Raw genomic sequence first — 16117 nt, 5'->3', positions numbered from 1 at the left:
CCACCTCCCTAGGTAACCCATTCCAGTGCTTCACCACCCTCCTAGTAAAAAGCTTTTTCCTAATGTCCAACCTAGACCTCCCCCCCTGCAACTTGAGACCGTTGCTCCTTGTTCTGTCATCTGCCACTACCGAGAACAGCCTAGCCCCATCCTCCCTAGAACCCCCTTTCAGGTAGTTAAAGGCCGCTATCAAATCCCCCTCACTCTGCTCTTTTGCAGACTAAACAAGCCCAGTTCCCTCAGCCTCTCCTCATAAGTCCTGTGCTCCAGCCCCCTAATCATTTTTGTTGCCCTCCGCTGGACTCTCTCCAACTTGTCCACATCCTTTTTGTATTGGGGGGCCCAAAACTGGACACAATATTCTAAATGCGGCCTCACCAATGCCGAATAGAGGGGAATAATCACTTCCCGTGACCTGCTGGCAATGCCCCTTCTAATGCAGCCCAATATGCCATTGGCCTTCTTGACAACCAGGGCACACTGCTGACTCATATCCAGCTTTTTATCCACTGTTACCCCCAGGTCCTTTTCTGCAGAGCTGCTGCCCAGCTCGTCGGTCCCCAGTCTATAGCTGTGCATGGGATTCTTTCTTCCTAAGTGGAGGACTCTGCACTTTTCTTTGTTGAACCTCATTAGATTTCTTTTGGCCCAATCCTCCAGTTTGTTTAGGTCACTCTGTATCCTATCCCTACCCTCCAGGGTATCTACCACTCCCCCCAGCTTAGTGTCGTCTGCAAACTTGCTGAGGGTGCAATCTACCCCATCCTCCAGATCATTAATAAAGATGTTGAACAAAACCGGCCCCAGGACCGACCCCTGGGGGACTCCGCTTGTGACCGGTTGCCAGCTAGACATGGAGCCATTGATCACTACTCGTTGAGCCCTATGCTCTAGCCAGTTCACTATCCATTTTATAGTCCATTCATCCAACCCATACTTCTTTAACTTGCTGATAAGAATACTGTGAGAAACCGTATCAAAAGCTTTGCTAAAGTCAAGGTATATCACATCCACCGCCTTCCCCACATCCACAGAACCAGTCACCTCATCATAGAAAGCAATCAGGTTGGTCAGGCATGACTTTCCCTTGGTGAATCCGTGTTGACTGTTCCTGATCACCTTCCTCTCTTCCAAGTGCCTTAAAATGGATTCCTTAAGGACCTGCTCCATGATCTTTCCAGGGATTGAGGTGAGGCTGACCGGTCTGTAGTTCCCCGGATCCTCTTTCCTCCCTTTTTTGAAGATGGGCACTATATTTGCTTTTTTCCAGTCCTCAGGGACCTCCCCCTCTTGCCACGAGCTTTCAAAGATAATAGCCAATGGCTCTGAAATCACCTCAGCCAACTCCCTCAGCACCCTCGGGTGCATTGCATCCGGCCCCATGGACTTATGAATGTCCAATCCTTCTAAATAGTCTTGAACCTGTTCCTTCAGCACTGCGGGATGTTTGCCTCCTTCCCATTCTGTGCCACCCAGTACAGCAGTCTGGGAGCTGATCTTGTCTGTGAAGACAGAGGCAAAAAAGGCATTGAGTACCTCAGCTTTCTCCACATCCTCCGTCACTAGGTCGCCTCCCTCTTTCTTTAAGGGGCCTACACTTTCCCGAATCTTCCTCTTGTTGGCAACATGCCTGTAGAAACCCTTTTTGTTCCCCTTCACGTCCCTTGCTAGCTGCAACTCCAATTGTGCTTTGGATAGGGGATAGAGGACAGGGGATAGAGTTCATTGGAGCAGTGCTGGACTTGGGACAGGCTAAAGCATCGCTTCCCGAAGCTCGGTTCCTGGCCCTGTGAGGCATGATACAGGACTTAAAATGGTATCCTCACACCATAGCCCGGAACTGCCTAAAACTGCTGGGTCATATGGCGGTGTGCACTTACATGGTCCAGCATGTGAGGCTAATCCTGAGGCCACTGCAGGCTTGGCTAGCCATGATGTATTGCCCAGCCCACGACATATAGACAAGATAGTGTCTCCGCTCCCCGTGGTCTTAATATCCCTGGACTGGTAGTGCGAGCCTCAACAGGTGTGTGCCGGACTTCCCTTCCTGTCGCCCCAGCCATCCTTATGTTGCCTGGTGACAGACACGTCAGGTGTGGGCTAGGAGACCCCTCTAGGGGATCTCAAGACACAAGGCCTACGGACCCAGTTAGAACTGCTGCTCCATATCAATGCAAGAGAGCTGAGGGCTGTACATCTGGCATGCCAAGCCTTTCAGGGCCATCTAAGGGACAAGGTGGTATTGGTCCTAACAGACAATATGACAACTATGTTTTTCTTATATAAACAAACAGGGTGAAGCTCACTCCTCTCCCCTGTGCCAGGAAGCCCTCATTCTGTGGGAATTCTGCCTCTCTCGTTCGATTCACCTTGTAGTATTATACCTACCCGGGTGCCAGAATGCATTGGCAGACAACCTCAGTAGGTCCTTCCTCACTCACGAGTGGTCAGTTCGCCCAGATGTGTTAAGCAGTATTTTCCAGCAGTGGGATGTTCCCCAGGCGGACCTGTTCGCCACAGGGCTCAGCAAGAAGTGCAGGGAAGGAGCTTTGCTCCTTCAAGAATCACAGCCCATGGTCCATCGCAGAGGCCTTTCTCATTCCGTGGACGGGCCAGCTGTTCTACGCTTCCATCCGACCCCTCTCATCCACAGGGTACTGGTGAAGATCCTGCAGGGGAGAGCTGCAGTAATTGTAATAGCCTTGGCTTGTCCTCGTTTAGCACTGGTTCATGATGCTGCTCGATCTTTCTGTGGAAATGTCAATCACTCTGCCTCTTCTCTTGGACCTAATCACCCAGGATCAAGGCACCCTGTGGCATCCCAACCTCCAGTCACTACACCTCACGGCATGGAACCTCCACGGTTGAACTCCATGGACCTAACATGTTCAAAGCAGGTCAGGGAGGTCCTCTTTGGTAGTAGGAAACCTTACACTAAGGCTACCTATCTAGCAAAGTGGAAACGATTTTCTGTGTGGGCAGCAGAAAGAGGTATCCTACATTTGAGGCCATCAATCTTTGACTATTTGCTTCACCTAAAGCAACCAGGCTTATCGGGATCAACAATTAAGGTTCATTTGGCAGTTATTTCGGCATTACACCCTTGGGAGTCTGGGCGCTCTGTTTTCACTAACCCCTTGGTTACGCGGTTCCTAAAAGGGTTGGACAGACTGTACCCACCAACACACTCACCGGTGGCCCAATGGGACATCAGTCTTGTCCTCTCAAGGCTAACGAGCCCTCCATTTGAGCCCCTTGTGTCCTGTTCATTTCTCTACTTGTTTTGGAAGGTGGCCTTTTTTTGTAGCGATAACATCGGCAAGAAGGGTATCCGAGCTCAGAGCGCTGACTTCAGAGCCTCCTTACACAATTTCTTCAAGGACAAGATCTAGCTTCACCCTCATCCAGCTTTTTTGCCAAAGGTGTTCTCTCATTTCCATGTGAATCGGGACATTTTATTCCTGGTTTTCTTCCCAAAACCACACCCTAATAATAGGGAGCATAGGCTACATTCATTAGATATCAGAAGGGCTTTAGCCTTCTACTTTGAAAGGACCAGACAATTCAGGAAAACGACACAGCTGTTTGTAGCAGTAGCTGACAGAATGAAGGGGCTGCCAGTTTCGTCTCAACGGATCTTGTCTTGGATCCCATCCTGTATCAGGGAGTGTTACGACCTGGCAAAGGTGCCTGCACCGACAATAATGGCCCATTCCATGAGAGCTCAAGCATCTTTTGCAGCATTCTTGGTGCAGGTGCCAATTCAGGACATTTGTAAGGCAGCAACATGGTCCTCGATTCACACTTTCACAACACACTATGCTATTATTCAGCAAGCCAGGAATAATGCTGCTTTCGGCAAAGCAGTTCTGAAGTCTATGGGACTTTGAGTTCTGACTCCTCCTCCTGTGGTATGGCTTGGGAGTCACCTACTTGGAATCGACATGAACAAGCACTCAAAGACGAAGAAACAGTTACTAACCTTCCATAACTGTTCTTTGAGGTGTGTTGCTCATGTCCATTCCAAGACCCACTTGCCTTCCCCACGATCGGAATTTGCCAACAAGAAGGAACTGAGGAGTGGAGGATCAGCAGAGCCCTATATATATAGAGCGCCATGGAGGCGCAACTCCAAGGGGCTCCACAGCCAACCCCACGGGTACTCTGGGGGAAAACTTTCCAGTAGACTGTGCACACAGAGCATGCACACTTATTTGGAATGGACATGAGCAACATATCTCGAACAACAGTTATGGAAGGCTAGTAACAGTTTCTTTTTTACTATGATTTAAAGATTGCAAAGAAAAGCTTGAAAATTGAATCTGAATATATAACCAAGACAGGGATGACTGCCCGAGTCTGCAGACACCCTCTCTCAGAGCTGCTTAAGTTAACTTCCCCATGTGTATCTGAGAGGTATTTAATTCTTGCTGGAGGAAGAGGACTCTTTGTGGCGGGAGAAAGTGCGTGCTGCAGACCTGGCCCATCTTACGCACAATACTAATGCACCTAATTTCTGAGACGTGTTCAAAGTGTTCATATCAGCCTTCAGAAAACCGTATTAGTAATGAATTTAGAAAATAGCATATTTATAAATGCTTTGAGTGACAAACATTTCTTCTTGTACTCAGAAATGTGGTCGGAAGCTATTAAAATACTAAAGGGAGAGTATGCTGTTCGGGCAATCAAGGAACACAAGATGGATCAAGCAATTATTTTCTGCAGAACTAAAATAGACTGTGATAACATGGAGCAGCACTTTATGCAACAAGGAGGAGGTACTACTTCTCTCAAAACATATTTAATCCATTTTATTGTTTAAAAATTGACTGTACAGGCTTGAAATAGTCTTTCACTTCTGCTCTATCTCTTTAAAGAAATACTGACACTTGAAGATGTTTATATCAAATGGTTTTTTGTTCTTCTTTCAGAAACTTTCAGGTCTTTAATTATAAAATGTTCTGAAACCTGTAACATCACAGTTCACTTCCAGTTACTGACCTAGGTTGGTGGCATACTGTGGTCACCAAACTTTTCTTGTCCTCTTGGCACCTGAGAATCATGTACTGTAAAATGTACTTAAACGGTGATAAAATTTTCTTGCAATGTGTTACTTATTCCTTCCAAAAAGATAGTAGTTTAAAACAAAGTGCTCTGTAACAAAATAATACTTTACTGTGATATGATTGACCTGTTTCTTCTACTTGACATATTTAAAGCCTCTCTTCTCACAGAGGTCATCTTTGTTTGTACGTCACCTGAACACCGTCACCCATAAGTTTTATATTTAAACTTCTATACAATTGTAGTATGCTGTGACAGCGTGATTATTTAATGTTTGTATATTGTATTCTCGTTGTTTTAATAGGATATTAATAACCTAACTAACTTTTCAGGCCCAGATAGGAAAGGCCATCAGTTCTCATGTGTCTGTCTACATGGTGACAGAAAACCTCATGAAAGAAAACAAAACTTGGAAAGATTTAAGGTAATATAAACTATTTTAAGGTGCTTCTCTCAGTCTCCAAACAAATCTGAACCAAGATTACCTGTGGCTGCAGATTTCATGTGGAACTGCAGTACTCCCAAACCTGCAACAAGAGTTACTGGATAAGAGTGGTTTCATATGAGGATGTAAAGTATCTCAGCTGGGATGCCAGATGGCTTTGTAATATCTGGATTGAGAGAACAGCATACAAAGTGTCTGCCATTTCACCCAGCTACTTCTCCAAATACGTCTCCGTTTAATGCTCCTTACAGTTCCAGAGAGGCACAAACAAGTTCTGCACAATGCAGTATGGAATTTGGAATGATTACTACTTGATGTAAGCAAATGGTCTGCTCCTGAGGACATGAGATAGGGCTCTTAATATGGTGTCTGTTGCTATAAGCCTTGCTTTAAGGTTTATGGCTAGTCCTCCAGTTTTAGGAGCATCCACGTTAAAATGGTTCATCAAGCCAGAAGCTCAGGATGTATATTATTCACTAACCCTTGTGACATACTGTTCCTGTAATTAGGTCAGCGTAACTGACAGTGTATATGTCTTCTAAAACTAAAACCAGGTTTTTTTAGGTTCCTTTTAAGTTAGGCTAAATAAGTAACCTGACTTTCAAAAGGCACTCTATTGAAAGGCCCTTTGAAGTAAGTGTGTTTTTGTTTTGTTTTAAAATCTGTGGTGGGTTTAACTATACATTGAATTTTTCCTTTAGAAAGGAGATGTCAGATTCTTGATCTGCACCGATGTAGCTGCTAGAGGAATTGATATCCATGGTGTTCCTTATGGTAAGAAGTCTAAATATGATTAACACATGTCTTCTAGCTATAGAACTCTGTAAGGATTTACTTGAGTATGTGAATATGCAGACTGTTTAAACCAAATATATAATTTCATTAAGAAAATGTTAAGATTACAAAATCAAGCACTCAAATATTAGGAAATACATTTATTATACCTTAATTTGGATCTCTTGTGTATGTATGAGAGTCTCCAACTATATCATCCTTTTTTCCCTTCCCCCATGAAGTCTCGTACTCCTGTATATAGTAATGTTCATTCTCTCTCTTTTTTTAATGCAGTTATCAATGTCACTCTTCCTGATGAAAAGCAAAACTATGTTCATCGAATTGGGAGAGTAGGCAGAGCTGAAAGGTATTTTGGAACCTTCATCAGGTTTATTGGGTTTGTTTAATGCTTCAAATGCTGTTTAGAAATATTTATTAAAATACATTTTTTTTAAACATTTCAGAATGGGTCTGGCGATTTCCCTTGTGGCAACGGAAAAAGAGAAGGTAACTCCTCCAAAAGCAGAGGTTCTGGGCAAAACAAAAGTTTGAGTAACATATTGTGGCTGATATCTAATTTAATCTCTTGCTTTGGAAAACATTGATTTGTTGTACTTAACTTTTGGTTTAGTGCATCTTCAACTTGCATCTTTAACTGAAATCAGACTTCAGCAATTCAGTATTGTAATTCTTACACTGTATTTAATGAAAATAATAAATGCATTAATATATAGTATATTAAATTGTTTGTGTGGCATATTTTTCACCTTTCTTGTCTAGGTGTGGTATCATGTTTGTAGTAGCCGTGGAAAGGGTTGCTATAATACTAGGCTGAAGGAAGATGGAGGTTGCACCATATGGTACAATGAGATGCAGGTAACTTTTCATTTGCTGCTGCTTCAAAAAAAATCACCTTTTTATTGCGAGAGGGGGAAAGAACAATTAAAAAAAAAAAACTCAATAGCTGATACTAGTTTCTCAAGGGTTGAGAGTAATGTGCATTATCGTTTTAGTCTAGTTTAGTTGAAGCATAAATCATGTTGTTTTCAAAATACCATAGTTGAAGACTTTAAAAACACTTTCATTTAAAGTGAAAATTGTGGTGGTTGGGAATATGATTGTATTTCAGCTTAATTTACAAACTCTGAAATTCATTTGATTATTATACTACCCTGTTTATAAAAACAAATATCCAAGAACTTTTTTCTGTCCTCTTTTTGGACAGTGACTTGCATCCAGTGTTTTCACAGATAAAATAACTCTGGTGACTCCATTGTACTAGGATATTGCTAGTAAATGTTTAATTAGGTCTTAACTGTCCTTGATTTAAAAAAAAAAAAAAAAAACTATAATATATGGTAGAAAGCAGAATGTGTCACTCTTATGGTCTATTCAAATAAACTAGTGAAGGTTAGTTTGCATGTTCATCTCAAGAAATGTAATATCACCTCTGAACAATAATTCCCAATCAAATTTTGATAACTTAAAGTTCAGCTGATTATGCTGGTATTGCACAGGTTGACAGGAATCTTCTACTCTCATCTTCCATATCCAGAATAGCATGCAGGTTCTGAATGCATTTTTATCACCTTCCTAATGCTGTGCTGTGAACTGTTATCAGTTCTGTAATGCCATTTTATATCATTCAGTCAGTTTTCATTTACTGTGATATAAGTAGTGTTAAAAATACTAAGAAATGTCACTTTTTTATACAAGTATAGATTTTTGAATTGGATACATTAAATATGAAATTGTTAAAAATTCAAGACAACTTGCACTTGTGAACTAAAGATATTTAAATACCTGGTATGTAATAAAATACGTAGTTAGGCTCAGCTACAAATTACTCTGTGTGGGTAGGCCCCATTAAAGTCAGTAGGGGCACCATGTGAATGTAGGGGTCTGTCTCAAAGGGGCCTTAATTTGTAACAGTTATGGTTATTCTGGGTTGTATTAACAGCAGTGTTATGTATAAGACATGGGAGGTAGTAATTTTCTTTTACTCCCCACTGGTTGGCCCTCAGCTGAAGTATCGTGTCCATTTTTTGGGGCATCCCGTTTAAGAAAAATGTGTACAAATTGGAGAGAGTTCAGAAAACAACAAAAATCAGAGGTTTAGACTTCTGTCTCTTAAATAATGTAAAAGCTTGTTATAAAGAGGACAGTGATCCGTTGTTCTCTATGTCCACTGAGACAAGAACAAGAACTAATTGGCTTAGTTTGTAACAAGGGAAATTTAGTTTGGATATTAGAAAGTTTTTTCTAACTGTAAGGATAGTTAAGCAATAGAACAGGTTACCTGGAAAGGTTGTAGAATCCCTGTCACTAGAGTCTTCTAAGAACAGGTTAGACATCAGCTGTCAGAGATTGTCTAGATATACTTAATCCTGCCTCAGGAAGAGGAAATGGAATTATATTGTTCTCACTCAGTGACCATGTTCAGTGGTTCCAACAGGAGCAGCATACATCCAAGAACAGTTTGCCCAGAAAAGAATAAGGCTCACAAGTACATGCATACTAACTTAGACCTGATGATCTCTTAAGTTCCCTTCAAGCCCTACACTTCTGTGATTCTATCTGCTTCCTCAGAATTAGAAGAATCCTTGTTTAAAAACTAAATTAATTTTTTATTTTCTTAGTTGCTGGGTGAGATTGAAGAGCACCTGAACTGTACTATTTCTCAAGTTGAGCCAGATATAAAAGTACCACTGGATGACTTTGATGGGAAAGTTACATATGGACAAAGAAGAGCTGCAGGCGGTAAGCAACTAACTAGTTCAGTCTGTTAGCAAAAACAATGGAGAGAGTGACTGACTTAATAATAAATTGACAAAGTGGTCCCTGTCCTAGAACTTCTAATTTTATGTAACCACTTCTTGAACCTTTTAGAATAGCCCATGTCACTAAACAAAGCATCCATGATTATTTTCAATTCACCTCCCCCTCCATATTTGACTGACTGTGATACACTGCAGGCCATCAAATACAACATCCCACTGTGTGGTAATACAGGATCCTGTTTTTCAAAATATAAAAATGTGGCTTCATGCACATAAGGATGTGGGGTCTTTTCAGGCAGTTGCAAACATGGGTGTGCGTTTATATATGGCTGTGAGCACATGTTTAACCATCACATAAATGCAGTTAAATAAACTGACCTTCTAAACTCTGATTTATGAAGGGATTTTTTTATTGGTTTTTGTCTAGATAATTAGAATTTGTTTCTAGCCTAGCTGTAATGGATACGATTTACTGTGTGTGTGGTGGGCTGCAAGCTTGCCAGTAGCAAGTTAGTAAGGCTGGAACAGCTAACTTTCTGAACAATTGCAACTGAACATAAGTACTGCTGACAAGTTATTTCAAGCATGTCCTTTAGAGTGTGGTTGTTTTTTGGCAGGTGGAACCTATAAAGGCCATGTGGATATTTTGGCACCTACAGTACAAGAGTTGGCTGCCCTTGAAAAGGAGGCTCAGACATCTTTCTTACATCTTGGCTACCTTCCTAACCAGCTGTTCAGAATGTTTTGATTGTGCCACACTTTAGGCAAGACTTGAATAATAAAAAAGCTCCGCATTGAAAATACTAAAATCCTGTGCTGCCATTCAACAGCATTTCTGTTAATTCTAAAAACTAAATATCATTCTTGTGTCTCAAGCAACACTATTCAAGAATGTAGACGTCCATGTTTTAGCTGTCATAAATGTGTCTCTAATAAAAGAGAACTAATCTAATATTGAGTGTGTTTACATTTTTCTTTTACCCTTTAGTGAGTGTGTTTTCAGAATCATTAGCTGCGTAGTGTTTTGACTTACTAAAAGTGCAAATTGAATTCACCCAGTTGAGTGAGAATTTTAAGTATCAAATCTTTCTAGTAAATATAAGATGATTTACCCTTGTACTATTTTGCCAGGCTAAATTCAGTTTTCAGTCACGTAGCCAACCTGGACAAAAACTTTGTTCACTTGTGTTTTAGTCCTTTAAAAAAAAAAAAAAAACCACACAGGTATTTTTAATGAATATTGTAACAAACAACTGTGACTTTTCACAAAGCGTATTATGTTCTAAGATAAATATTGTGGAAAATATCCAAGTTTCTTTTAAATATCTTAAAAATTAGAGGCTCCGACTTGTATCTACACAACCATGGAATTTAAGTGCTCTTAAATCACTATGCTTTGCCTGAGTATTGCAAAACGTGAATATAGCAGAAACATCATTCTTCTGAGTCTTCTACAATTTAGTCTATGTAATCCAATGTTTGTTGTGGAAATGTAATGAACATTAAATTCACTTGGCTAAATGGAAGTCACTGGGACCAGGAACCTGCAGCATTCATAAGCGCTACAAGCAACAGTCTTTATCCTGCAGAGCTTATAAATGGTAAGAGTTGAAGAATTGCAGGAAGGTCTGTGAATAGCCGTCTGATATCCCCGTGCATATCCTCATTATAATCATTGTTAATTTCATGTACACATCTGCAGGTACAGTCTGTCTAGTGCCATTTCATTTAAAAGTTTGGATTTCTTCAATTTTGTTGGTTTGGGTAAAAACCTTAATGTTACTTTAAAATTATTTTCAGCAGCTTAATAAAACAATTGCTGTTTTAACACTTAAAAATATTCAAGGCTACGGGAAGTGCTTGATTTGTAAATATAGGGTCACGTGTGAGTGTCTGTCATCCAATTCCCTTGAATATCTTCTCTGTTCCTGTGAGCAGAAAACCTGTTGTAAGAATTGCAGTAGTGTACCTGCTTGCCAGAATAGAGGAAATGGCCTAGTGTGCACCTAAGCTGAGACCCATCAGCCTAGGTTTGTTCAGTTGTCCCTCAAAGAAATATATGAAGCCTTTCATTGTAGAGACTACATAGTAGGATTGGAGGAGGGCTGTGGGAGTGAAAAGAACTGATAGGTTGTTTTTTTTTTTAGAGTAACTTAAAAATGGCAAATATTGATGAAAGATTCAACAGAATTGGATACCATAACTGAATTGTGCAATGGCCTATGACTTGTCCTTTATCTCTGCAAATTTTTCTAGTGTTCTTGTACTTGATACAAGCAAAGGTGCTACAAGTCGGTTAGGCTCACCAGTATGAGTTGCCATGTGGCAGTAGACTTACTCTAGAGCCTGCCATGTGTCTTTACATTAGTAAATATAATAATGGTTCCTGTTCCCCATCCTCAGTATGGCATGCATATTAGGATAATGGACTGTGCCATACACAAAATGGGTACACTTAACTAAACAGTATTCCTTAAGTAGGTCAAGAATTGTAGGTTTAAGTGAAATTTTCATTTTGCAACACTGAAATCACTTAGTACAAACACACATATCAGAGAAGAAATCAAATTCAGTGGATGCAGATTTTTTTTCAGTTGCATTTTTCCCTAAACATTCATCCAACTGTGAAACTTTTGAAAGAAAATTTTGAAAAGGATTAGTAAAAATGTTCAGACTTAATGTCTCAAGTAAGAGCCTTGGTTAGGTACCAAAATACAAGCTGAGAGGTACTAAATAGTCAGTTCTGAAGTCCAGTCCTTAGACTCAAGATGGCTTAATACATGGCATTAAAAAACATGGTTTTTGGGCACTCTGTTTTGGAAAATATTGGCTTTCTGTGGTTTGGGCCATGCCACCCCACTGTCAGCCTTTCACTTATGTTAAGAGGCTTTTTTTGATAGTCTCTAAGTATGTACTCAAGGAGTGCGACGTGACTTACTTTGGCGAAGGATTCCCAGCTATGGAATTTGCTCCTTGTAGTAATCCTTCAGAGCCTGACTGTGCTATGTAAAGAACAATGCAAGGTACAGCTTTCTTGTTAGGCATTTATGTAGATGTGCATATTTTGTTGAGGTGGTACATGGGCAAGGTTGTTTATGCTCCCTGTTGCTAGAGATTAACTGTACTGTTTATATTAAACCCGGCTCCTAGCTACCTCAGTGATAGATGGATCGGTAAAAGTTATAGTAACATTATAAACTACCTCAGAATACAGATAAGACCATCCCAGTGAATCTATAGTTGAGAAAACTGAACTCAACTAAGATGCTTGGTTTTTTAATCAAAGTAGCTTGCTCTGTTGACAAGAGTAGGTGCTGGATAGACAAGCTACCTAGCCAAGGCACCAATTAAGTGCCCTTTCCAGCCAGGGATTTTCCCTGAACCAGGCAGTGTTGATTTGCTTTTACATCCAGGGCTGAGTAATGGTAAAGAAGGGTTTTTGACACCAGTCTAAATCTGGAATAGTTAGACTAGTGTTTAGTCACACTGGTGCAAATGAGGTCAGAATCTCTTTGAAATTCAGGTAGCAAATAACATTAATCCATTTAAGATAGAGAGAGCACACACCAATGGTAATATCCAAAATATTCAGACTAGTAAACTGGTCGCTAAATTGGGTGCCCAATTAATACCTAAGGTGGTATAGTCTTTTTTTTTTTTTTTTTTTTTTTTTTTTTTTTAAAGTTCATTGCTAAAAATGTAGAAAATCTATAGACTGCCTCATGGTGGTGCTAATGTTTCATTAAAGCCTAAAGAGTACAAAATCTAACCTAGTCTGTTACTGCCACTTCTTGTAGGTAACATATATTATTTTTTTCTTCCCTTTTTATAATGAAATTGCTTCAAGATAATTTTTTTAATTTAGATATTAGATCTTGATGTATGGAGCTAAACTTAGTGTTATGTTAACAAAGAAGAAACTTTGCTTCATTAACTGACTTGTTGCTACAACATGATTAAACATGCAATTTAAACTGTCAGGATGTTTTTCTCCACCACTAACTATTAAATTGTCCGTATCTTGTTTTGGGTACATTGTGAATTCCTGCTGTAGACAGATCACCTGTCTGTCAAAATTGTTTGTTCATTGCTGTTCTCATTAATTCTCTAGTAATCAGCGTAAAATGATAAACTTTCATAAGTGTGTACAACCTTGTGTAATTAGTTGTTACTGGATGTCTTTAAATTTCAAAACTAAGTTAAGAGTTGGTAATGATGGCCAACAAATCAGTACATGTACACATTAGCTTTTCCTGGTCAAAAGTGAGTTGTTATATTGGATTCTAAGCACATAGTAAAATTTGATGATGAATACTAGCTTTCACTTTTCCTGAATTTTGTTTTAGAAAATATATTCTTAATGATTGTAATTGAGAGAAATAAATAAAATATTGAATTATGTATCCCAATTTTACTTACTGGGCACTTTGCATTGTAGTATAGTCAGAAATAAGTCAGTCAAATACAAATCTGTTGAATCAGTATGTCTCATGAGAATTCATGCTCTTATTGGATGATTAACTATTGGAGTATTTATAACTACTGGTAGTAATCTTTCTTTGTTTTCCTTTTCTACACTATAAAGGTTCCTTTTATGGAAGGGAAAAGGATACAGATGGTGTTTTGCCACTCAGCGTCCAAACTGCTGAGTTGGGGCCCCTTTTTAGTATACTGCAAAGGCAGGAGATCATTGGTCTCTTATACTTTAAGTATGGTTCTATTTTGCTACTGTGAGTGCAGACAAAATTGCTTCTGGCATTGCTGTGTTTTGCTTCAGTGTTCTTATGTTTATGGAACGCGCATGCAAATAAATGTGCCTAGTCTACTTGAAGATATAATTGATCTGTGGTCACTTCCATATGTGAATATCCATAGATACATAACATAACTTATTTAATTCATACTTAATTATCAAAATAGCTTATTGCTCATGGTGCTAGATAACAAAAATTTAGGGATGAAACAAAATAGGCTTAGAGCTAAAAGTATATATCTTTGATTGGGATTGAATACGTATACTGTAATATTTAAAATGAAGATTTTTATAGCTGGTGTACAGGAGAAAAATGAGGACTAGAGGTGAGTGGCTGTTTTTGTTTGTTTTTAACTCCTCGGCCAATCACAGTTCTACCGTTAGTCACATGGACCAAGAATAACCATGAATGATGGAAGTTAGACCTGGAAGAGACCTTTTTAGCACCTATTTTAGAGGATCCCTTTGACAGTGAGAAGTTTGGGGTTTTTTTGGGTTTTTTTGGTGGGTTTTTTCTCAATATATTATTTTCACCAGAAATATCAACGCAAGCTTTATAGACAAGTTTTATAACTGATTGATTGAAAGCACCTTCTCATATTTCTGAACGATCTTCTCATACAACCTTTCAGACAGCAGTGAGTTTCATAAATGTGGATGAGTGTGATTAACTACATCCTTAATATTGAGCTGTTTATGTATCGTGCTTGTCACAATAGAGTGCTTTTATCAACTGATTTCAAAGCCCTTTACAAAAAAAAAGTCAGTATCATTATTCCAATATTACAGATGGGGAAATGGAGGTATAGATGAGAAATGATTTGCCTAAGGTCACCAGCAGGCCAATGGCAGAGCCAGGAATAGAACATTAGTCTCCTGAGTCTTAGTACAGCGGCCTATCTGCTAATATAAGGGCATGTGGAGTCAGACTTTAGAGACAGAATAGTTCCAAGACCTCTTGATTCATAGACCCCTGCTAAAGCCTGTACACCAGGCTCCCTTTCTAAACATAATGATCTTACCACGAATGTGTCATAGTAATGCTTGAACAATACACACTGTGTGCTATATAAAATGTTGTATCTAGATGGGCCAAAAAAAGTCATCTTTGTAGTAATGACCCATTAAAGATTCTAAAGGTATCCGGCCCATGGAGTCTGAATACTGTGGCTCATAACTGATAAAGTAAGGTATTAAAAGTGCTGTATTCTGACTGAGTATATTGGTAGAACAGGTATGTACATTTGCTGAACTGGGGTTACATACTGTAATACCCAAGAGGGGATTTGGCAGGTGAGCAGTACTGTTTCTAGTTGGCTGTCTAATTCTTTCTATAATGGTAGGAAAAGTGAATGTAATGCAGCAAACTAAAACGCGGAAACAGTACGTGTTCAACAGGTCAATTAGGTCGGGCATGTATGGAAATGTTTCACCATTCAGAATCTATAAGCTAAGAAAAATAGCCTCTGCCTCCTGATTTTCATTAGCTGGCTTCTGCCCCAGGCAAAAACACAGCAGATAAATGTGGTGATGCTAGCTGTTGTAGTTGGGCTAACTTGAAACAAAACTAATTATCTCTGTTTGATGCTAAAAGCCATACCATGAACACAGGCCAAAAATACATGATCAGTAAAATCCTGTTCTCCACACAAACTATCTTTCTATATGTCTGTCCTACTTTTGAGCACCAGCAACTAGACTTCATCTTGTTATGTAAATTACATCCACAGTACTCTTGCTGATGTACTTGAGTCACTGGCATATTAGCAACTGCTATATACATGCAGCTACTGTAGCATGGTCTCCATACACTTGTTGAGAGATGGTTGTGAAGGATCAAAGTGCTTCACTAAAGTGAATGAATAATTATCATTGTAAAACTGGTTATGAAATCTAGCCTAGTAGCCATATTTTAAATCAGCTGTTTCAAAATTCTAAGCCATTGGCATACATTAACTGATTGCAGTATTTGATTCTTTAATGGTAGGCTATACTTTTTATCCAGAATTGGGCCAAAAAAAAGTAATATGAATCTGTTTTTGGTGCTGTTTAAACTTCTAGGCCAGTTCTTTATAATGTATCCACATGGTCCTCTGGCATCATAAGTTGCAATTTGAAAGGGTCAGAATATTAGACCATCATAATTGGGTTTACAATAAAACTCAGCTCATCCATAACTACCGTGCTGCTACCAATACTATTATAGTGCACCAAACTAATTAATAGAACACTTATTTTCCAAATTCAAGGAATAGTCTGTAAAAGCTTTAAAATGAGCAGAAGCTATTTAGTTCTCTGTCA

General features: G+C 39.4%; 1 protein-coding gene across 1 annotated transcript in view; it reads left to right on the top strand.

The window, feature by feature from the left end:
- Nucleotides 1-10015, top strand: part of DDX1 (DEAD-box helicase 1) — a 37915-nt gene extending 27900 nt beyond the window's left edge. Inside the window, exons 19-26 of the mRNA XM_067544748.1 lie at nucleotides 4632-4778; nucleotides 5397-5488; nucleotides 6211-6283; nucleotides 6578-6650; nucleotides 6748-6790; nucleotides 7064-7159; nucleotides 8923-9043; nucleotides 9681-10015. Of these exons, the coding sequence (XP_067400849.1) occupies nucleotides 4632-4778; nucleotides 5397-5488; nucleotides 6211-6283; nucleotides 6578-6650; nucleotides 6748-6790; nucleotides 7064-7159; nucleotides 8923-9043; nucleotides 9681-9811 (776 nt within the window). The 3' untranslated portion in view covers nucleotides 9812-10015. The remainder of the gene's footprint in view (nucleotides 1-4631; nucleotides 4779-5396; nucleotides 5489-6210; nucleotides 6284-6577; nucleotides 6651-6747; nucleotides 6791-7063; nucleotides 7160-8922; nucleotides 9044-9680) is intronic.
- Nucleotides 10016-16117: the final 6102 nt, after the last annotated feature.

The sequence above is a fragment of the Emydura macquarii genome, unplaced genomic scaffold (genome assembly GCF_026122565.2).
Source record: "Emydura macquarii macquarii isolate MOO-44397 ecotype Brisbane River unplaced genomic scaffold, CSIRO-AGI_Emac_v2 contig_1027, whole genome shotgun sequence".
Lineage (NCBI taxonomy): Eukaryota > Metazoa > Chordata > Testudines > Chelidae > Emydura > Emydura macquarii.
This window is presented reverse-complemented; position numbering and strand designations above follow the sequence as displayed.